Here is a 24,570-nt window from a genome sequence, read left to right on the forward strand (position 1 = left end):
TCAAGGTGACAGCATTTAACCAGTTTGTGAGCTACAAACATACTTCTACCTGTGTGCGTCTATACATCTGCCTGTTTCTGTAGATGTGTGTGTGTGTGTGTTTGTGTGTGTGTGTGTGTGCATGTACATGTGTAATTATATGTGTGATATCACAGGAAATAAGAAAGACCCGCAACATCCTTAGCTCCCTGTTGCCATGGTGACACTTCTGGTTACAGGATATAGGTCTTCCATACAAATTAACCTAGTAGTGTGTGTGTGTGTGTGTGTGTGTGTGTGTGTGTGTGTGTGTGTCATAATGAATTTAGTCAGTTAAAATAGAAATTCTTAAAATACTGTAACTGTACCGCTCGCTTATAAAATGCTAGATTTTGTTCCAATTTGTTTTTTTTATGAATATTTATACATTTACACAGTGTCTCATATTTCATATTATATGCCATGTCATGTATGTGTCGCTACAATTTGTAACTGGGTGCATGGCTCCTTGCTGCCCTTATGGATGCTGTGATATCACGTGTTGCATTCAATGTCAAAAAAATTTGAAAAGCTTATGAGTCGTTAAGTGAACGCTCAGAAAACCATCCCCATTGCGTCAAAGAAAAAGATGGAGTGTCACTCTTTCGTTTTTCTCTCATGATGTAATACGGTACGTTGATGCTGCATGGACCGGTAATAGGATTTAAAAGTGTACTTAATGACAAACTGCTGTGTTAATTCTCTCAGATATGCTGTGTTTCTTGATAATTGTATAGACGGATGCCTGATGTTCATATCTAAACGGATTGAAAGTTCTGGTCAAATCACTTGTAAGTCTCTGGCTATTTGTTATTGAATTTAGTGGCTTCTGAGCTTGAGGGGTTCCTTAAGTCAATTGAATTATTTGACTTGAAAGCGGTCAACTTTCTTTTATTGAGTTGGCTGTGCCCTGAAGCTCCACACAGCCAGGCCTTTTCTTTGTCAATAGTACTTTGCTTTATTTTCAGCCATCAATGCAGGCCTGTATATCAAGCGCCCTGCTTGCTTATTTTATTTTCGTTCAGTCTATTTTATTTTATTTTACTGATTATACCGTTTTAGCTTCATTTATTTTCCTTGCAGATACACACCGCAGTACTAGATAGTACACAATGATGTTGGATTGGGACAAGGAAACCCAAAGAGACAGAAAAATTAATTTCACCCCAAAAGCAAGAGAATAAAATGTCAAAATGACCCACACAGAGATTTGCTAATTGGGTTTCTGAAGCCAAAGGACATGAAGACTAAAAAGTGAAAAAATGGTACGAAAACAGAACAGACATCAAGCAAGAGACATAAATTAATAATTCCATTGAATTTTCTCTTTGTTTTTGCTTCCTCTGCAGAAACTTGTCAAAGAATCCTCTCACCACTCTGTCATGGCAGCTCTTCCAGCACCTCCAACTCTCCGAGCTGTAAGTCTTCTTGCCTCGTCTCTCTTTGTTTGTATTTTATTAGAGCAATTTATCATCTGCCTCAATACAAATTGTCTTCACTGCATGCCATTATAATTCCTGTCTTTGTTTTACTAAACCTCTCATTTGTCTGAGCACATGTAAAAGACCGAACCTATAGGCAGTATGGTAGCACTGTGATCATATAAGTCATTTGTTGACTTAATTAATCCACACAATGGAAATGTAATGGTCTGATAGGAGGAGGGAGTCTAACCCCATTTTCTTGTTTGTTATGAATATTTTAGAGATCATTGTGTTTATGAAATGAGTTTGCTCTTTTCACCACCGGGGAGAACATTGCAATGTCGACCTGCTTGTAATTTACACATCATTACGCCTGTCAGCACTGTCCATCATTTGAACCTTCACTATGCTGTGAACAGAGAGCACCTCCTGCACCTCCTGGCATATAAAGCTGAAGTATAGCAGGGTGTTATACAGGACTATTTCAAGCAGGCCTCCTTATTGTTCTATTTTCAGAGGTAGAAGCAGGGCAGGTCCTTTGAGAGCACGGCACAATGCTGATCTGGGGTAGTCCTGCTGCTGTACATAGCGGAGTGGAGGGAAAGCCCTGCTTCCACTGACAGCAAAGTTTTGCATTTTGGGCATTTAGCTTATGCTGTCATCCTGAGGAAAACGTATCCCTTGTGCATACAGGACCACCAATATTACACAACGCCCAGTCTTATCCATCCTGTGTAGGAAGCAATTCACACCAAACCCCATACCAGTGCTACACAAGTGTCATCTCACTGTGGGCCCTCATCAGAGGCAGATGGGTCTCTGAATCCCTCATTGTGCCTGTTATTGGGTTGTGAATTTCATTCTTCACTGGATTTTAGAAGTTCTGTACTTCTGTTGTCTTACCAGCTGTCCAATTCTGCTTTTGTAGAAACTAGATGCGCCTATAGCTGCTTTTATTGCTGTTGCTGCAGCATCTATGCATCAGATCCCAAGTTTCCATATGTGCAGTAGATTATGTAATGTATTTAGTGGTGCAAAAGATATTCAGATATTTTACTTTATAATGTCACATGCCAACATCCCAGTGTAAAAATACTCCATTACAAGTGAAGTTCAGCTTTCCAAATTACTCTTAATGGCCCTGAAAACATATTTTTTTCAATGAACTTCTTACTATGAGTAACACTAGCACACTACTACTTTCTCTGTGCTTGACTCACTGGCTTGAAGTGGGCAGGGTTCAGCTGGAAGAATGGATATCACATACTTCCTTGCATTAATTGGGATTTAGCACAATCTGATGGTGGGTTGTTTGCTTACTGCTTACTCAGATCTAATTTTCATACAGTCCTGATGAATTCTTAATGGGTAATAGAATATATTTTCCAATCTTTTTTAAACCGGTCATGAATATCTAATGCTACAGTGAAACACCTCAGATTTGAAGCCAGGTTTGCAGGCTTTAAATAAAAGTGCAGAAGTCTTATCAGCAAAGTGTGCCTGCAAATGTAAAGTGCACATATTCCGTATGCAGAATGGCCCTTTCAGAGTGTTATGTTATTTAAAAAACAACCTTTTATTGTGTTATACTGTTAACGGCATTCAGATGCTGTAGCTGCTGAAGATGGAGTAATTTTTTGACTAATGTTTATACGGTTGAGTCCTTTAATCTACATCCAGGTGTCATATGTCACAAGCTGCTGTGCCATCATAATTTTCCAACGTTGAATGTATTATATTGTGTAGCTTTAATTTTATACTTTTATGCAAAAACGAAAAAAAAGATCAGGTCTATTTTGCCACTGAGGAGTACAGTATTCCTGGGCAGACTACACCACGTGCCACAAACTAAAATAAGTAGCGCAGCTCCGTCCTTAACTGAATCACCACTATAGCTCACAGAGCACGATTTGCTCTGATGTGCAAGCCTATTTCTTCTTAAGCAACCATTTTAGATGCGTACAAATGGTGTCTTTGTTGTTTTACATGAAAAGCAGGGCCAGGGTGATGCCCGTGCTTCCTAGCGAATGCTGATGAGGAGTGAGGGTTTATGTCTATTCCATTTGGTGTGTTTGGTTAAGAGGTGTCAGTTGGAGTGGCGTGGCGGCACAGACGTGGGCTGAGGCGTTATGCAAGAAGGAAGCCATGTGGAATCAGGCCTCGCTAATAGGAAATGAGTCACTCTATCATGGCCTGAGTCTGCGACGTGGTCCTGACATCATTACTTTCTTCACTGTGTGTATGTGCTCACCCAAACCACATTACCATGGTGTGTGCCAATCATTCAATCACGGCAAATGAAGCATGCTCACCGGACAGCTATTGCCTTTAATTATTAGGATAAAACACAATGCGGTATCAATGATAACTGCCCACCCATGCTGCTGAACCACACTGATATTATGTAAATAGAGGAAGATCAAACCAGCTGAAATAATTTCCGTTTTATGTGACGAAAGGAGAGCATGGCCCTTTGCCATAGCGCTGTAGCTACACCGTGTTATCTCAGTCACTCACTGTTATTGTAATTGTATTTAATGTTTTTTTTTTTTTGAACAATGAAAGAGTGCCAATTTCAAAGCTGAAACATACTGAAAGTGACCTGCAATGAATAGAAAATGCTCAAATACTTTCAAGCCTCAAGTTCACAAGCTTTAAAAAAACAATGTTTTCACACAGTAATTCATTGTATATTTCATTAAGGTTTTATTGAACTGGTATCTCAAGCTACTCTCCAATCGCTTCCACAGCTTTTTATGGAAAATGAAAATAAAAGAAATTAATAAAGGGTGGAAATTGTGTACTTAGTGTGGCGAAGGAAATTACTATAAAGAAAGGCCATTTATACATATCAAACATGCTGACCAAAAAACTGATAAAAGTGCTGGTGCCCTACTGAAATCACCATTAAAACCATCAACATGATTGGCCAATTTTGAATTAAACGCTACATTTCCTGCTTTTAAGCCCTACTTCACACACAATTAATTAGGTGTAAAACATGTTTTGCTCAATAAAGAGGGTTGTGCAATCATTAAAGAACCATTTATTCAACTACTTTAACATAAAGACAAGACTTAACTTTGTTAACCTCAAACAGCCACTCCAGTGGGTGCACTCTTCAGTGTGATCCGGTGCTCCATCACTATCCACTCCACAATTATAATCAGACTTGGGAACATAAGTCAACCTGTATGATGAAGCAACTGTTAAAAATGAAGAAGAAAAAGCACTTCCTGTCAGTCAATGTACATTAAGTCTGATTTCTCCTTATCAGGTTCTCCTTATCAGGCGTAGTGAAGTGCAACTGCAAAACAGTCGCTTTGTTTTGCAGGTTGGTTGCACAGATATTTCACACCCCTTGCAATATCTTAATATCACTGACAATGACAATGCTATCAGTGAAATCTCAATAATCTCAAGTCTTTTGTGGCTCCTGTGAAAAGGCCCCAACATCACAGTGAAGCTTTACAATAGACATCTGCTGTGTGCTGCCTCTGGATGAGACACAGATAATCGGCTCTGCCTCTTTGTCTGTGTGCCCTTTAGCCAAAGGACCGGAGCTGCTGCAGTGTGGTGCACAGCCCAGCCAATCCAAAGCCTGAGAACAGAAGCAGGGTGAATGGGGCGGCTAAATGCTAAATCTGCCGCTGTGGCTTCCAGGGTGATATTATTGGAGATTATTTGAAGCGGAGTTAGCGGCAGTCACCGATATGCAGTCTTCGAAGAAGCTGATTCTTCTGGTCAAAAAAAAAAAGGAGCAAAATATTCTCCTTCTTTAGTAACTGAAGCGATCTGCCTGAGGCAATGTGCATCCCGAATCCCTTTATTCTGTTAGCGCTTCTTTAATCCCAGCTCTCTGGAAAGCAGGGGCCGACGCAAAGTCAAACATTTACGCCTCTCACTGCAAAATGGATTTTTTCTTTGAATATGGATGAAATATGAATAGATCAAACCTGTAATCTTCTGATACGGCTGCCAGTAGATTAGGATGAATTAAACATTAAATTTCTAGAGGCTGCACGACAGGTAAATTACTCAGTTTTAACCTTCATTTTATTAGGGCCAAATTGCACTCAGGGCAGACTTTTACATAAATACATGACATTTACACTGATGCTTCAAAAACATCAAAGACCGACTTGTAAAAGGAAAAGGGAGTATTAAATGTTAAATGCAGTAGAACAGACTACATTGGGGCAACAGTGGCCTCGACATTAAAGAAGCCACCCTCTTAAAACCCAGACTGCCTGGTGGAATCTGCTGTATGGAAAGAAAACAAGGAAGCAACCTTCACTGATAAACACTTTTTTTGTGAAAGCAGTACAAATAGAAATACAAGGCCTTTCCTGTTAAAAGCAATATACCTCAATGGCATGTTATACAGCACAAGTGGAGCAGTAAGAGTGTTTACAGTAGGTATGTTTCCCGATGATGTTCTAGATTTTGAATAGAATTCAATTGTGGCTTGATGTCAGCTTCCTGGTTACCTGTTATTGTTATACTGTATCTGCAATGCGGTGTCAAAGAGCAGGTGTGTCACGGATTGCAGTTTATTCAAAGAAATACTATAGCATGCCTTTCCATTCTATTTGAATGTTGTGTATGTTTATGGTTTACTGAAATAGTTTGATTCAAGTATGTTTACATGTGCAGATTAATTATACTAGCCCAAGTACTGACAGAAAAGCAATACTTACATGCTTGCATAAAGTTACAGCTCAGCCTAATAATCCCTTTCATTTCAGAGAAATTATGTTATTATCCAGAGAAAACAGTGTTTGCAGTAGTTGCGCAGGGCTTTAGACATGCATAACACATGGAAGTAGACTATAGATGAACACTCATTTCTGTCACAACCTGATGGCAGCATGGATTCAATCAGCTGAAAAGTGGGGCCTTCAATCATCCTACAAGCAGCATTGGATGGCATTATGGTTAAATCCGATGAAAATTCACAGCACAAGAAAGTACACTATACATGTCAGACTACAAATATCATCCATCCTGAATACATATTATGAGTATACACATAACACACCTCTCAGAATGTCTATTCTCCAGAAGTATCTGAACAATCCCATTTAAAATCTTTGACTCTGATGAAATTGCCTTACGCTTCTGCTCCCTTTGTCCATTTTCCCTACCTGGAGCCTTCCCTGACCTGACTCGTGTGTCCCCTTTCCTCTACATGATTGCAGTGCAGGTGGTGTTGTCGATAAGCTAAAGTCAGGTCTGCCTTCTCAGACAAAAACAGCCATAGCAGTTTGAAAAAAGGCAGTGAGAGAGCCTGCAGGGATGCTGAATGGCTGAGTGACTGCACTCTTACTGAGAAGAAATGCTGGGACAAAGTGCCGATTTATTATTATTTACAGCACGCCACATTATCTATGACTTAAGCAGAACATAGAGAATGACCAGGAGTGTGGTGAGGCAATGATACACATCAAATGTGGTGTGGCAAAAGCAACTGTTTAGCAAATTTAGCTGAATCAGGGGAAAATGCTTACGTTGTAAAAGCTCTTGCTGACGAGAAGAGTATTACATTTGACATCTGTTGACTCAATTCTGCATTTTTCTGCATTTATTCCTCCTGATTTATATTATTCTTTCTCAAAACTCTAATCTCTCCACCTCCTGCTCTTCCATGAAAACTGAGCATAATTCAACATTTCTGATAGAAGAGCAAAGGTCCAGCAGTAATGTAGCAAACGTGCAGTAAAAATGAGATTATGGTTACGTCTCTTTATTCAGCCTATTGGCTACAGTAGTCTGATGGTATGACAGCCAGATTATCGTCTTTCCACACTGTAATAATAACAATAATGGCTGCACTGTCCACACTGTTTGATTGACAAGTGATTTATGGGAAGTGCAGTGCAGAAACAACAGCAATGAGTGTTTTACATCAATGGGACAAAGAAAAAAGAATTAGCTGTTCACTCAGCGACGCTTTTAGTTCCTGTTCCTTTTTTCCTTTCGAGGACAGCATACAGATAAAGTTGATAGTGGTGGCAGGTTTAATGCTAAAAATTCACAGTGATTTTTAAACAATGGGTTTTCTATTTCAGCCAAAAACAAACAAAAGCAAGCTTCTAGCCAAAGAGTGTGAATGTTGTCACCTGAAATGAGCTAGCATTAAGCTAATGCTGAGACCTTTTAAGGTGTCCAGCTGATTTCTTTCAAACCGAGAAGCCTGTATAAGGATCTTAAACATGCATGTGATGACCGGACAGATATGATATGATGCTAAGAGACTGAGGCTAAAGCTACATGTCCCCATGCATCCTCACCAGATGATCCATGCAGAAGACATGGTGGATCGCAGGGAAAGGCTGGTTCTTCCTAGGTTATCAGTTAGATGTAGCCTTTAATGGTACAATTTTCCAACTTTTTTTTTTAGAGAGAATTTGAGATTTGTGGATTAACAGAAATAACAAAGGTGTTTGGCAAATGTAGCTCTCACACAAGTTTGGCTGAAATTACTGGAGTGTTAATTTTTCCAAACCACATAAAGGGCAAGACAGAGCTGCTTTTGAACTCATATATTTGGTCATATACTCACATATACTATGTGCTTTGACCAATGGCAGAGCTGGGGTGTGGCTTGTGGCCACACCACACAAAACTCTGGCCACCCCACCAAGCACCGTATTTCAGGTCACTCATGTTTTTCTTGTACCGAACAGTTTTTCTCCCTCCACAGCTCCATTAGGGACACCTTTTAGCAGCATCTGATCGATCTGGTTGTGCTGTTCCTCCCCCACCGACTGCATTCAACTCACTGGCTGCCAGTCTGAGGGGAGATCAAACACAAGATGCTGCTTTTTGCTGGTATAGAATAAAACTGAGCCACTCCTGGAAGTTTAATTGCCAGAAAGTAATGCTGCTGGATCTGTTTTAGTGAAAGAAGGGTTTGAGCAAGTATAGCTATTGACTTTTTTATGGCTGGGAAACCTGCACTGAGCGAGATTTGATCTGCTCGGTTAGCTTTCCACACAACAACCTCACAAATTACTGTGTGTGATCATTCAAACTGATGTCCCTACAAAATATCACCCAACTAAATAGAGTACATTCCATTTTTTTATTTATTTATTTTTTGTCAGTGGAATGCTTTTAATTTGAAGGAGTATTAACAGGAAATGTTCTGTTTCCTCCAGCATTAACTGCACCAACAGTCAGACTCATCAGCAAACCGATGCCCTGAGAGACCTACTGTAACTGGCAGAGTGGCACATTTTTACCCTCTAGCAAGTAACTACTGTCTTAGCAGTTGGTTCTCTGTGTGCAGTGAATCACCAACTTTTCTCTGGCCAGCAGGATGTTAAACTTGACCAACTTGACCCATGCCCACAGCTGGCGAGCCAAAGAGGCTCTGGGTGAATACAATGGGTTCCCAGTTGTATTACTTTTCAATATGTCCTGAATGTTAAGCCATTTCACTGTAGACTGCCTTTAAATAAATACATACATTTATAGTCACTTCCACTATAAGTAACTATTGTCATGCATAGAAAATTCACAGATTTTTAAACTATAATAAAAACCCTTCCTTGAATTTCCAGTGGGTTTCTGCTCAGAATGTCCTCGACTGCTGCTAGAATATAAAATTTAAAGTCGTTGTACTCGTTCAGAGAAAATTAGAACTCACTAAAAATCCCAACAAAATCCTGTTCAAAACGATCCTGACCACATAGAATATGAAAGTGTTTGACCATACAGTTTTGGAGAAAATTAAAGGGAAAGTCACCCCCAGAGTGTGTTATAGTACAAAGCTCATAGATAACTTGAAGAGGTTTGCTGGAACTGAATATCAACAATTCACACCTGAACAATTGCATTGAAATAACATAAAGATAACGTCTTTAATTGATTATAAAAAATGAAATGGAAAAACACAAGCTGTCTGTGGTCAGGGGGGTGGGGTGCGGGGCAGTTAGTTTCCACTGCTTAGGGCTCTGTAAACGGTTATGTTAAAATCTGTTGATTTTAAGTAAGAGACACAAAAATAATGAAAGCTGCAAATAATTGTATGAATAAAACTAATAATAATAATAACAGTAAATTAATAAATTGGTATCATTGCCACACAATTTGGCCTGAAGCAAGCATCATAATCTGACCTCAGTACAGCGCCATGCCACACAGAAAAACTGAACCAGATACCAATGCCCGTGCCACCCCAGCGTGAGTGCTGTCCTCAGCCTGGACACCACGATGGGATCCGTGTGGGTCCGACACTGAGCCCGCTCCCTCACCGTGGATGTTATGGCACTGGCCATAATGATATAGTTAGCTGATAAAATATTCTTTAATTGCCTTTGGGCAAAGCCATTTCACAGCTAGTAAGCGATAAATTCCCAAGTATTTTTCTTACCAGTATGCATTATAGCACATCTGGATGTGCTGTATTATAGTAGAAGTGACTACCAATGTGACGAGAGGAGCACCTAGAGCAACTACAGTTACTACACATCTTTCTGCTGAATTACCCCAAAGCCTGGCATCACAGGAAATACAACCTACAGTCGCACCCAGCATCAGTGGCACGGTGGAAAAATGTGCCAAATAAGGCGATTTACTAAACACACAGGATTTAAAAACCCAAAATAATTCCTGACAACGGTATAAGAGGAGGAAGCAGAGCATTCAAGCTGAGATCAAAGCGCACAAGTAACAATGCAGTATATAGCTTATCGTTGCTTGTGATCCACGGTTCCTCAGCCAAAGCACCTGTGTGTACATTTCCCAGAAAAACAGCCTCTGGTGGTGATCATTAGCTCTCCTCTGGAGTAGCGGGGTGGATCGTTAGCCAGCTTCAAGGAAACATCATGCTGTTAGCTCTCTGTATCTGGGGTCACACTGCTGTTTGCTTTTATTCTTTTCTAACTCTAATCTGCTCTCCTCCAGACATTTATCAACTTCCAGCTGTCAGTTTGCTGTGTTTTTTTCTTTGTTGTCTCATAACTTGTTTAGATTGTAAAGCTGTAAAATAACAATCATGTGTCTGTACTGTACAGGCTGGGCACACGTTTGAAACGCAGGATTTCAGCTTTCTTATTTCAGTACAATATCTTGCTTTTTTCTGTATCTGCACAGCTGCATGTTAGTCCTGATCGGCTCTGCCCAGAGGAATAGAGGGTAATGTATAGAGGTGGTGATTCTTATTAACAATTAACATAATTACAGCATAAAGGGGGAAAGCCTGGGCTGCCCTGCGCTGCTGAGCTTTGATCCCTTGTGGTTAGACTTGCTCAGCAATAAATGAAAACCTTTAACAGTGAAATTATCCTCTGCACCAGCATGTAGGGAGCTACCTGACTGTGAAGTGAACTCCTCTGTGCTGTATGCACTGTAGTTTTAAGGTTCATAAATGTATTTACATAAATTTGTTTTTCACAGTTCTTAAGTTGCTGTGTTGCGCTGCACTGTGTGATATTTTATTTCTAATGGCAATTTTGATAGTGACTTTCTGAAAAAACATGAGCTTGGTGGGGTTTAATTTGGATGATTCTAGTATTTTTAGACTCAGTATAGTTTAGTTTGTCTACTTCTAGGCCAAAAAAAGACTTCTATCAAGAAGAGGCAATGCCTGAAGAGATGTTGTATTTCTCCATCAGAATTTCAATGATTACTCCAAAAGTCCGTGTGGAGAGGCTTTTCAAACACCATTTAGACCCTCATGTTGGCAATTAAATGGTAATGCTTGATTTTTTGCGCCTAAATCACTTCCCTCTCAGAGTGAGAGAGTAAGAGAGCATTTTTAACTCTTTGTTTTATGTGTTGTCCTGCCCACAGTTGGTTGTATCCTGTGTGCTTTTAAGTCCTAAATGTTGTTTGTGAGGAGGTTCAGAGATGGAGACTTTCAATTGCTTGCTTTTGGTGATGCCTGAAGTCATCATCCTTCCCAAATAATCATGTGCACTTTTATTTTATTTTTCTCAAATCTACAATGAAATCGCCTCAGTCTGGATCACACACATTCCTCATGGGTCCCTAACATAAATCGGGAAATATTTATTGATCATGCGATCGCAAGAAATGACTTTAAGAATGTGGCTCATATCAAGAAATGAAGGAAGAAAGGTGTGGTGCATCAGCATTTGCAGGAGCAACTGCAAAACAATCGCATTCCCCTGCCTTCAATAATCCTGGCTGACGTTCAAATTGAGGAATAAGATGGAGGATTTACGGGGGAATATCAGTCATCTATGAGAGTACACGGCTGCTTGTCTCGTGGCATTTATGGAAAACGTAGCTTAATGATTCAGACTCTGAAGCTGCACATAAATGGCTTCGGGGCTCCTCTCTGGCTGGATCGGGGCAGTGAGGTAGCACAGACATCGCAGGGAGGGGCAGTGTGCCTGTACATCAATCGCAAATGGTGCAACAGTTTTACTGTGCAGGAGCAGTTGTGCTTTCCAGACATAGACCTCCTGTCTGTGAGGCTCTTTCATCCCTCTAGGGAATTCCCTCAGGTGTTTGTTGCCATTGTTTACATTCATCCTAAGGCCAGCACGGTGGACACCATCTTTAAAGTGGTACAGACACTTCAATCAACTTCCCCTGATGCCCCCAATATTGTACTGGGAGATTTTAACTTAAAGAAACAGTTTTTATCAATATGGCAGCTGTCCTATGCGCCATAATAGAACTCTGGACCTCTGTTTGGCTCCATAAAGGGAGCATATAAGTCCAAGGCAGGCGTGTTTACAAGAGAAGGGAGAAGGTGCACAAAATGCAGGTGGAGGTCTGGAATGAAGATGCCTTTGTTGCCCTGCAGGGCTGCTTTAACTGCACACACTGGTCAGGGTTTACAGAATCCTTGGACAATGTTGATGAATTAACGGTTGTTGCATGTCGTTTCCTCTCTAGAGAAAAAGTTATTCCCACTAAGGTTGTAAAGATTTCCCCCAACAACAAATCATGGCCCTCTGCAGCTTTTAAGGGTCTGATTCATCATAGTCAAAATGCTTTTAATGAGGGTGATGCTACTGCAGTTAAGGAAACAAAGAAGGAGATCAAGTCAGAAGTGAGAAACCTTGAAACCTTGGACTGGCTGTAGTGATAAAGGCAATAGGAACATTGTCCTGGCTGGTTGTAATCCAGATAAACAGCTGGCTGGTGTGTTAAATGCTTTTCATTTAAGATTTGATTGTCATGACTTCACCGATACACTGAATGTGTATAAGGACAACGCTAGGAATCCTCCAGCTTAGGTTGTTACATCAGAAGTGCGAAAAACACTCACCAAGTCTAGTACGAGACCTGGACCTGATAATATCTACAGTCAGGTTCTCTGAACCTGTGCCGAGCAGCTGTGTAGCATCTTTCATTTTATGTTGATGTTATGTTACTGTCTCGTCAACAGAGGGCTGCTAACTTATGGAAACACAATTGTCCCAGTTGCTAAGACTAAAACGCCAGAAACATTAAATGACTTCAGGCCAGGAGCGCTGAAATGTTTAATTATGAAGACACTAGAGAAGCTCATTAAAACAAGGTTTCATCACAGGTGGAGAAATCCCTGGGTCCCCTGCAATTTGCTTTCAGGTCTGGCCGTGTGGTGGTGGAGGTGTGGAGGATGCTATTGTCACATTACTCCATTTTCTATATCGCCATCTAGAGGGCACAAAAGCTCACACTAGGCTGTTATTCAGAGAGTTTTCCTCTCCTTTTTAATACTACCCAGCCACATCTAGCAACAGAAACATGAATTCATCTTTTTTGGACTGGTTGGATACTGGACTTCTTGTCCGATTGGTCCATGTGTGAAGCGAAACATTTCCCAGTCAGCTGCACTCTTCCACTGGTTCTCCTCTAGGCTGCTGTCTCTCCCCACCACTCTACATCTTGCAGACTAATGACTGTCACTGCAACTGTACAAACAGACAAATGATCAAAGTTATGAATGATTCTGTGATTATAAGTCTTCTTTAAGGAGCAGGACAACATCATGGGCCTGTGGTCGATGGCTTTGTGTCCCGGTGTGATGAGTCTTTTCTCCAAGTAAATGTGTCAAAAACTACCTGATAATCAGCGTTAGAAAGACCTCTAATCCTGCACTGACCACCATGACAGGGGCTGGCCGTGAGTTGCTGGATAGCTATAAATACTTGGTGCTTTTCTTGATAATAAACGGCATTTTAAATCTCATGCTCCTTCCACAACAACCATCTTTCTTACTGGAGGAAAATGTGTTCTTTTAATGCCTCCACTGAGATAATGACTCTCTTTCATTGAAGTTTTATTGAATCAGCTAAATTGTTCTGCAGTGTTGCTTGGTTTGGGAATTTGACTTTAGCCAACAAAACGTGCTCAGTAATCTCATCAGAGTTGAAGATTTCAGGAAGGTAAACCCAGGTTACAGACCTTGATTAACTTTAACAAACAGCTGTTTAGAAAGGCTGCTTCCCCCTATGCAGTGCCAAGATCACAGAGCAGAGTTTGAATTGTTATCCTCAGGTTATCAGTTGAAGGTGCCTGTTGTGAGGATGAAGAGGTATAAGGTTTCCTTTGTCCCGACTGCCATTTGCATTTGCATTTTTACAATAAAGATACTTTGAACTTTAAAAAAATGTAAACAAACAAAACATTTTAGGAGAATTTAGGAGTCATTCGTTTCTAAAGGAAGAAAGGCTCCATTTAAATAAAAGGTGCATAACGATACATTTGAATGGCTAACCAGATAGATTTAAAACGTTCTTAGAGATTTTCTGTTTGGCATCTTGGATACACTCATTGCCTCAGTATTTGTAAAATACTGGGCATATGTCTGTGTCATTTTAGGAATGATAAAGTATGGTCTGCTTGAGAAAATACCTGAAAAGCAGTTAATCAGTGATCTGTGTGATCCGTTCTGTGGAAAACATCATGCTGCATTTGTTCACAACAAAAAGTACGTCTGCAAATACGTCCTACAGCTCTCTTTGTTGTCATGCAAATTTCTTCAGTTCAAAAGTACCATAAGATATTTTTTTCATCTCAGAAAAATGGTTTTGTTCTATACCCAAAACACAAATTGCTGCAAACGGAGACACAAGGAGAATTTTTTTCCCTTTTACAATTGATCTTTTTGGTTGTTTTTCCTACATAATACGCTGAAGACATAGAGTAGATGAAGATTTCTTTGTGTGGATGTGTGTCCCTTCCTTGTAGTGTCTGAGTCAGTTCAATGAGTGTGCTGTTGCAGAGTGCATATGAAAAGGCACTGCTTTGACTACAGTATCAGATCCAGTGAGTGCCCGATAATAAGCGAGATCCACCTGAGGAAATCTATTCTCATTACTTTATATGGCATGGTGGACATACCACATACATTATTCATGCATCCTGCAATATCTTATTGACCTCTGTCAAGGACATTTGGACAGGCATTCATCTTCACAAAACTGGCCAATCACAGCCTCCAAATTGGACATATGCAAAATGCAGAAGTGGCATATAGCGTTGAATAATGTGACTTTCTGCTGCACGCTGCTGTGAGAAAGAAATGTATGCACAGAGGAGCCTAATGATACCTGCCTGCTGCTAATACAGCCTGAGACTGATAGCCTGAACACTGCTTTGACCTTTGACCTTCTCACATTTGAATGCCATGGTGCAGCCTTCATTGTTTTCCGTCTTGTGTGTTAATTTGAATAAATCCACCTATTATAAAACATAGCCGTCCATCTGTGGTGACTGTCATATATGTCAGAGTGTTCTGTGTGAGTAGTCGCTTGATTATATTGCTGATTTTTATTATCGACGCTGTTAATGGTATTGATATTGTTGATATTGTGAAGAATGTTGCTAGTTAGGTTGAGAGTGTTGTCTGAGCATTGATGTCAGCTTGGGGCAGGCAGCAAACTGAGGTTCACGTAACCTCCTAAAGACTACAATCGTCAGCATATTCTCAACACTATCAGTTTCAATACTTCCAAGTCGTTACAGAGGAGCGTATAAGCATTGTACTGACCTGAGGTCATTAGTGCTCAGAGCTAGGCTGTTAATCAGACTGGATTGATTGTGTTTTCACTTCAGCAAACAAGACCATGTGGAGTGACAGAAAAAGAAAAATTGTCTAATATGGTCTAATCTGTCTAATCCTTCTGTCTAATACGGCATATGATGTTTGTGGTTTGAAAAATGGGATAGAATTGTTGCACATTTAGTTATAATATTAGGACAGTTTCTCCTGTTGAATGCCTCTCTACAGTCTGATTTAAACAGTTGATCTGCCTGCATACAGCAGATCTGCACTCTGCACTTGTTCACACTTACTAGTGAAATATCCTGCCACACTGCTGAACAAGACGCTACCATTTCAGCATGAAAAATAACTGGCAGAAATTGTAGCTAAAAAGTTGTCTTACAGTTATAGCAGCATTTCAAGGTCGGGCTATAGATATAACAGTTGCGTTGTGGCGTTAATGAGGATTGGATGAGGCGTCTTTGTTTCAGTCTCATATGTCAGTCTTCGATATGCAAACACAGGTGCACACACAGACATACAAGCAGACATATGCCAAACATTATGCTGTTCAGCAGGTTCTTTCCAGGGAAGGCGGAGCAGATATTGAAAAGAATTCCCAGGATACACTGCAATTGAAATCCCTTGTATTCAACCCGACAAAACTTGACTTGCTGTCTTTAATATTATCATTGCTGCTGTTGTTGGAGAGACTTCAGTTGTAGACTGCTTTGTCACCCCTACGCTACTATTTATGTTGCTGAAGATGTGAAATGAAGGCAGCTTGTTGTTGTTAAATTAGGGTCACAGCTTCTATTATTTGTGTTTTTGTTGAGACAACTGGGTTCTATATTTAGGTGGTTGGTAGGTGTGTAAGGGAATACAATAGTAAAATATGTGGATATGAACAGATCTTCTTTCTGAATAACTGACCTGTCACTCAACTGACACCACAAACATCACACCACTTCTTCGTAGAGTCCCAACTCCTTAATTTATTGTACAATGCAAACATGAACTGGTAGTAGCCAGAGCAGCGTGACTTTTCATGATTTGCCGAAATACGCTGAATCCATGGAGGGGTAGACATTTTGAAGATGGACATTAAGACATTCAATAAGCTTCACTCTCAATAACTTTTCATCAGTTTTTGCCAGATATCTTGTTCACTGCAGAATAAAGCTTGCCCAATGTTATATTTAGCTCATGATTTGATATTGAGGCCTGGCATTTCAGTGACTTTACACTCGATAGAGACCATCGCAAACATGCAAAATTGCAGAGAACCTCAAACTTTTGAACTTTCAGACTTTTTTCTACAGCGTTCTATTTTTTTTTTTTTTCCATAAACACTACATTCATCAGGGGCTGCTCACATTATACACACAACCTCCAAAAAGTTGCCTTGTGTCACATAGTGGTTGGATTTGTATGACTGTCATTGCTGATTATGTTGTTTCTTAATTGTGTCTGAAGGCGTCTGGATGGCGTGGTGTTTGACTGCGGCTGTGATATCCGCTGGATCCAGCTGTGGCAGCAGAGAGGAGAGGCCGGGCTCCACACACAGCAGCTGTACTGCAAGAACGGAGCTTCCAAGATAAGACTGCACAACATGTACATCCACAACTGTGGTAAGAGGAGAGGAGGAGGAGGAGGAGTAGGAGAGGATGGGATGGGAGAGGGTGTGATCTGCATTCAAAGAAGAGGAAAAGAAAAAGGAAGCAGCAGAGGGGAGGGGAAGGAAGGGAAGGGGTAGAAAGGAGGAGAGCAAAGGAGAGTGGAAAAAAGTGGAGGGTGACAAGGAAGGCAGGAGACAGGAAAAGCAGGAGAAGGAAGGAAAGGGTTAAAGGTGAAATGGAGGAAAGAGAAGAGGAGCAGGGAGATGCGTGGAGGGGAAGGGGGGGAGGTGTGACAGAGTTCAGAGGGTGAATCTGATGTGAGGAGCTGTGTGTTGGTTCTGACAGAGGCTGTAGACTCTGCAGTATTATCTCCTGGTGGTGACTCATCGCTGTGACATCTAATGTGTGTGACTGTGTGAGCGAGTGTGTCTGTGTGTCCCATTTCCTCCTTTGTACTAATTTTGTTACATTAATGGAAAGTGATTAATTGATTTGGTGTGAAAATATGTAGACACAGGCAGTGACAGGTGCATATTAACTTGAACATACACTGTGTGTGTGTGTGTGTGTGTGTGTGTGTGTGTGTGTGTGTGTGCATTTGCATGTGTGCATTTGCATGTGTGTGTTTTCAGACTTACCAGAGATCAGTGTGAGCCACAGCAGTGTGTTGGTGATGGAGGGCGACAATGTGACGGTGAGCTGCAATGGATCCGGATCACCACTGCCTGAAGTGGACTGGACTGTCAGCGGCCTGCACTCCATCAACACACACCTGGTCAGACACACACACACACACCCACACACACACACACACATACAAACAGCTGTGAATTCACTGTTAATCATTACGCTTTTATAGTTTTACAGCTTCACTGAAGAAATGACAGAATGGCGATTAATGAAAATGATGCCAAAGTACCCAAATCATTTATGTGACATATACTTTTTCATTTTTTGGACCATTAGCGGTTACCATTGGCTCCCTTTGAGTCATCTGATGTCAGTAAGCACTAACACTACTAACACTGCTGATGGAAAGACAGACTTCACAGGCGTCACGTTGCTTCTTCTGAGTCACGTCACTGTGCTCTCTCTCTATGAATAGTGACTTTTCCATAAAGCTGCTTGATTAGCGACGGGGTTTTGTTCCTAGCTTAAGGCCCTGTTTTTCAAATGTATCTAAGCATACATGTTACAATCAGCAGTGGTTCTCCTTTAGTTAAGTAAAAGCAGCAGTACAACAGTGTAAAATTAGTCTGTTAGAAGTAACTTAAAAAAAACAAGTGAAAGTACAGTATTGTCAGCAAATGTCCTTATTGTAAATAAATGTAATAAAGTCCCCTATGACTGATATATTACTATGCACTGTATGATATGCATTAGGTAATTTACATTAGCGGTTGCCAACATAGGGTTGGACCCTTCCAAACAATCACAATGTAAATCAGAGGGTCTGATTATAAAATCGAGGCAGCTCACTGATGAAGTCTCATACTAATCCAACGATCAATAAATCTGGCAGAATGGTCTGATTACATTACTCTGTCATACCTCCAGTAAGCATGTTCGCATAGGCAATATGTTGGTTTCAAAATGACACCTGGCTTCACCAGTCTGGATCGTGTCCACACCTATAATAGCCGACAAGAGTCGGCGTTGAACTGAAGTGCCTTGTTTTCACTTCATATAGCCAATGAATGAAATTCTAAAAATGAGCATCTGTTGCTTCAGTGTGTAATTTACAGTCAAATCAAGGAATTCAGTGCAACTAGGGATATCCTCCTGACAACCAGGAAAAAAAAAAATATTGTCCAATCATTTTCCTTAATCAGAAGGAGAAAGATACCAAAGCCCCACCCCTTCACATTTGATATCAATGAAAAGCTCTAACTGTTCTCTTTAGGAGTTAATTCAGTAGTATGAAGTTGGTGGGAGATATTCAGGTTTACAAATGTCCTCCACAGAGGACAAATACTGGCAGACAGGAGGATATTACTAGAATTAGAAATTATTTTATTAAAAATGATAACTGAAAAATGATAAAAATGATATATAGATTGCCTGAATATAAGTACAGATAATTATCTGGATAGATATAAGTGGCCGATTTTTGGAGTATGCCCTAATTAGAAAAACATACTGTATATAAAATATTGCTTTTCCATTGGATTGTTATTCATTTTTATTGAACTTTGACTAGGGTAAAGCTTCATGCTGTGGGCCCTTTGTGTTTTCCAGCTAATAAGGCCCAGACATAGTCTGCAGGCCTCTGCAAAGAAATATTCTGTGAAAATAAAACCTTCTACTTCAATGTGTTAAAACTTCTATTACTCAATGCCAGAAGCACTTTGATTGAGTGATTCTTCTGAGCCCACAACCATGCATGCACTTCAGATGGTTAAAGAACAGCTTTCAACTTTGAGCATTTACTTGAACAAGCATTCAGGCTAATTTACAAGAATGGGAAGGTTTTTTTTAACTCACTATTGAAAAAGTAATTGTGATAATTGCACCAACAAATTTCCATTGTTTCTCAATAACTTGCATGTTCTCATCCATAATATTAATCATATCATGCTGTATTTAAAATGAATTCATTTATGGGACTTAATCCAAAAAATCACAGTCACCATCAAGATGTGATTTAGCGTTGACCTGGTTGGGGTTTTAGAACTTGTTCCGATGATAACAGCTCAAGATAAATTTTAGGCATACTTTGATAAAAATGAAAATCCAGGCTTGTGTCAAATCACCAACAAACATGTTGAACTAACTCACTTATTCACATATAAGAGACAAGGCCTTAACCTGCTTTTTAGGTCTGCTATTAGTTGTGCATCATAAGTTACCATGGTGATCTGCCTCCTATCTTCAAAATAAACTGCTTTTGGGAGACTGAAGGGCCCAGTTTGAACCCACAGTGAGCTAACCTGTTAATCTAGCTCCCTGAGACAGGCAGCCATGGATGCCACAGTACGAACAACAGCAGAGATAAACAGCAAGAGGAGAGCAGCAATTTCTGAAATTGCTGTGTGGCTGTATTTGTCATCGGTGTCTTTAATGCTCTCACTGACTTTACAGATGAAAGTTACCCCAGCCTCAGGCTTGATGTTTTTGGGGAGACGGATATTGTAGCTCATCGGGATGAGTGAAGTGTTTTGGAACCTGGCCAACTGTAGACTAGTGGGAGGCATAAGCATCGTATTTGGCTATCTAAAGGCGGAAAGCTGTGATTCAGTTAGTCCAGTTAGTGCAAAAGTTTACAGAACAACATATCACCACATTGTTGCTGCAATTATAATCTGTCAGTAGTAAAATCAGACTGAATCATCAGAGTGATTATTTCTCACCGGTAGTGTCTACCCCTTTACTTTATTCTATTTTATTCAATCAGTCAATTATGAACGTTAATTTCAATTAACTAAATAAAGATTTAAACCCCTGCAATCTAATTATGTGTATTACATACACCTAAATATCTCCCTTTTCTCTCTCTGTCTCTCTCATTCTCTTTCCCCTAGTCAAATGTGTACTGGCCCAACATCCACTCTATCAACCTGACTCTTTTCAACATCAGCCGAGACGATAACAACTTCCAGCTGTCTTGCATTGCAGAGAATGTGGTGGGCATGACCAACTCCTCCATCCAGCTCAACATACAATGTGAGTTGTATTTCTCCAATGACGAAATGCAGGGAAACGCAGAAGACAAGACTCTTACTGTTTGCTACATGTAAACAAATAGATAGAGGACACAGCAACTCACGACTAATGACAAACTTGTGTATGTACATTGTGGCTAAAATGTGCATATCGATAAGAAAATATTATTAGCTTGTAATGATTATTTCCTGTGTGGCTTTAAGATTCAGAGTTCATATTAATGCTGCCCATGTGTTATGTAAAGGTTCTGACTAATTTGTTTAGTTAATCTCCTAATTTGCATTGGCATTTGTGTTTAATATCAAGGTTAATAATGGGACATTAGGAATCTGAAATGTCTTTTGTTTTATATGAAATTCTGTATCTTTGCCCAAGGTGTGTAGGTCTACATACCATAGAGTGATGTCACCAGGACAAGAATGGTATACAAAAAAATCATGCTTGACAGCAAAGTAGAACACTAAAAGGGCTTTTTATACCTAAATGTTAGCTTGTTTTTAAAGTGAGCCTTCAGTGATACCACCCTTTGGTGTGACTGATGCTAGTAGTTATTTTTAAACTCTGGGTTAATAATTGACTCCAGGTACTCAATTTTTGCGATTTCACATTGTAGCTATAGGTTAATGTGAATATCTATACCAAACTGCAAAGCATTCCATCCAATATTTGTCAAGACACTTCATCAAATGCCAAATGTCAATCTCATGGTGACAAAGTGAAGAGAGAAAGTCAAATATTTCAGCCTGGATCTACATGTTGAACTGACAAACCGACATTGTCTCCCCTGGAGCCATGATGCTAGCTTGGATAAAAATGCTAGTGTGTCATCATGTTTGCTCAGGATTAAATATGGGCTCATGATGTGTTAGGCCAGGGTCAATCAAACATGCAATGACAGAAATATCGTCAGTTCAGTCACCACAAGATCTATACTGTCTCAATCAATAGTCGTGTTTATTGAATATTAGATCTTATTTGCTCACTCTTCATGGCTGCTCTGAATAGGACTCAAATGCTTAAAATGTAAAAGTATGTTTCTCTGTCCTTAAAGGCGGTGATCATTAATGAACCCCACGAGTGCAGTGAATGTTGCTTGGAATGAAATCTTGTTGCTGACCATGGCTTATCCACATTAGAAATTAAAATTTGACAAAAGCTTTTGAAGTGACGTTTATGCAGCTGACAGCTTCATTGTCAGTCTTCTGCCAGTCTATTATTTTGTGAGGCATAACATCAATGTCCTACAGCTACTGTAACTATTTGGTCGGGGCCAAGACGAGCTAGGCCTGGCAGGGTTGAGAGACAGTAGATGTGCTGGCTGTGAATTTGACTGACAATAGTGAAGAGCTAACACCAGCCAGGCGTAATAATGTACGATAATCTGTGCCAACCCTGTCCACTAGAAAATACATTCATATTGCCCTTATTTGCAACAGCAAATTATGGTGATGCAGTGTTGCCTGATTATCTTTTTATCAGCCTGAGGAATTTTTATACCGGCAAAATGTATTTCATATGTTGTCTGTGATATATAACTACGACAGAAGAACATTTTTATGTTAATGTTAAGCCAACTCAAAGCCTTAGGGAAAAATTGTGCTGCTTGTTAATGATCTTGACTTGAGGGACAAGGTATGTGTTAACTTTTTCAATATTTAAACAAAATCCCAATTTTTCCTAACCTTAAAGCTGCTACAATATTTTTATTTTTACTAAGAATCAAGTGATTATTGTAATGAGAAAGAGGACGCTCATAATGATGAAACCACAGATAATTCCGACCAACTCTGCACTTCCCTGAGCTGTTAAGAGCATTTTCATGTCTTTCAGCTCATTGTTTTTCTGGCCTGGAACTTTGCTTGTTTTGGTTCACTCCCACTGCTCTGATCAATGTTGTTTCCATCTGCTGAATTTTTACTACTTGCCCAGTACGGAACTGATGAAAAAGTTAGCAATTAGCTTGTGAACATAGTGGAACATTTGGCTGCTGTAGAGCAAAACAGAGCCACAGTGAAAGAAGAGTAAATACTGGATTCATATGCATCAGGTGACTGTGATAATGCTCCAAGTCTACTTGATACCACTTAAAAGGTAATAGTACAGTATGTCTGTTTGAAGCTCATTTCTGCTGCCCCAAGAGGCCAATCAATTGGTTAATGCAATTTGTAGCCTAAACTTAAATACACAGGATGCAGGACCTGAACCCTGCTCTACAGAGTAATTACGTTCCATCCTAAATATATTTTGCAAAGCATATTAGCATACAAGACATTTTGTAGCAGAATGTTTGAGGACCAGAGGCCCAAATTCATAAAGGGCAATTTTTGAAAATAATTCAATAAATATATGCCTGCGTTTACTACTTTTGTTGTTTTAAAATGTACATATTTAAAACAGACCCACGACTGAGGTTGGCTGAAGCACTGCTGCATGATTAGTGATACGAGCAAAGAAATGTATTTCAGTAAATTCTCCTCATGTTAACCAGCCCAACTCTTAACTAGAGCTCTCTGGACAATAGGACAACAGTAAAACTACTGTGGTGTGAAGGTGGATGGGAGCCAAGAACTCAGCCATATTTCACTGATCCCCACATTACCAGCAAAAAGTATCAATGCTAACAGTAGCTAGTTGGCATTTTTTTTGAACTGGTAAGTAGTTTAAGCGTAGCTAGACGTTTTCTTGCGAAATAGAGTCAAGCAATTCCTACAGCCCATCAATCCTGACACAAGCAAAAATGAACAGCATAGTTGCACTTTGCTTGTCTCGTCACACTGACAGACTCAACGCTGACTGTTGATTGTTTATGTATGCGTATGCATGAAATTTCACTTGCTTGCGGTCTTTCACCATAAACACTAACAGTGCTCACCACAGCAGCAGCAAGGGTAGAGGGCATTGTCCCGGAGCATAAATCCTGTGACTGGATATGTTAAATCAATCAATGTATCTGCTCCATAGGGCAGGCTGTGGGCCAGACTTTATGTATTTATTAAATGCATGTGCATGGAGAAGGGACTTGGAGAAGGGGCTGTTTCTGCAGATTTTCCACTGTTTTCATATACATCTCATGCTCAGTGAATGGAAGACTTATTGACTACATTGCTGCTGGATTGTTTAATCACCTTAGATTATCTTGAACCAGTAACAATTTACATGGCACTGACTTTAAGTCTAACTGGAAAAAACCTGGCCAACAGGAAAGAACAATACTGTGAAAATCAAGAAAAAAAATGCTCATATAGAATGTAGCTGGTACAGTACGGATGCTTGGGGCCAAGAACACTTCATAGTTTTCTTTTGCACAAGATGTCTTTCATGTTCATGTTGGGGACTGAAGTCTATCTTGTATTAATGACGCAGACAGTCTAAGAGAATAATTTACAAAAAGGGGAAAAAAAAAAATCCTTTATCAAGCAGAACAGCCAAATTATGCAGGTACATTTAGAATGCAATGAGGTGTTGCACAGTTACAAACCAAGTGAAATTGATGTAGCCAATTAGCTAGAATATACCCTCCAGCCCACATGAAAGCTCTGCCTTGATCTGAGCAGAAAGAATAAAGGAAAAAATACAACCCTCAGCAATGATAAAGCAATCATTTGGTAACCATCAGAATGTTCCTCCAATATCCAGACCATGAATTACACCATATACCTCAGCTCTTACATGAGTTTACCCTGTGAATTGGCCCTGGGCACATTTGGGATGGACTATATTCAAAGCCAATATTTATTGAAGGTGCCTGACATTTTTCTCTTTGTAGCAAGCTTGTTGTTGTAGTGCACAAGCCATTGTGGCTGTTTGTAATGCATCACGCTACAGGACAGGGGAGATTTGTCACCAATTCAGACACTCCCTACTGGAGCAGGGCTGCTAAGGACCGTGC

The 24,570-nt window shown here is 40.0% G+C and overlaps 1 protein-coding gene across 4 annotated transcripts in view; it reads left to right on the plus strand.

Annotated features, from left to right (window-relative positions):
- ntrk3b (neurotrophic tyrosine kinase, receptor, type 3b) overlaps nt 1–24,570 on the plus strand; it is a 182,023-nt gene that overhangs the window by 70,916 nt on the left and 86,537 nt on the right. For all 4 annotated transcript variants that reach the window (XM_076742373.1, XM_076742463.1, XM_076742552.1 and 1 more), the window contains exons 4-7: nt 1,368–1,436; nt 16,876–17,030; nt 17,651–17,793; nt 20,540–20,681. In XM_076742373.1, coding sequence (XP_076598488.1) covers nt 1,368–1,436; nt 16,876–17,030; nt 17,651–17,793; nt 20,540–20,681 — 509 coding nt within the window. The remainder of the gene's footprint in view (nt 1–1,367; nt 1,437–16,875; nt 17,031–17,650; nt 17,794–20,539; nt 20,682–24,570) is intronic.

The sequence above is a fragment of the Chaetodon auriga genome, chromosome 1, assembly GCF_051107435.1.
Source record: "Chaetodon auriga isolate fChaAug3 chromosome 1, fChaAug3.hap1, whole genome shotgun sequence".
In the NCBI taxonomy this organism is placed as follows: domain Eukaryota; kingdom Metazoa; phylum Chordata; class Actinopteri; order Chaetodontiformes; family Chaetodontidae; genus Chaetodon; species Chaetodon auriga.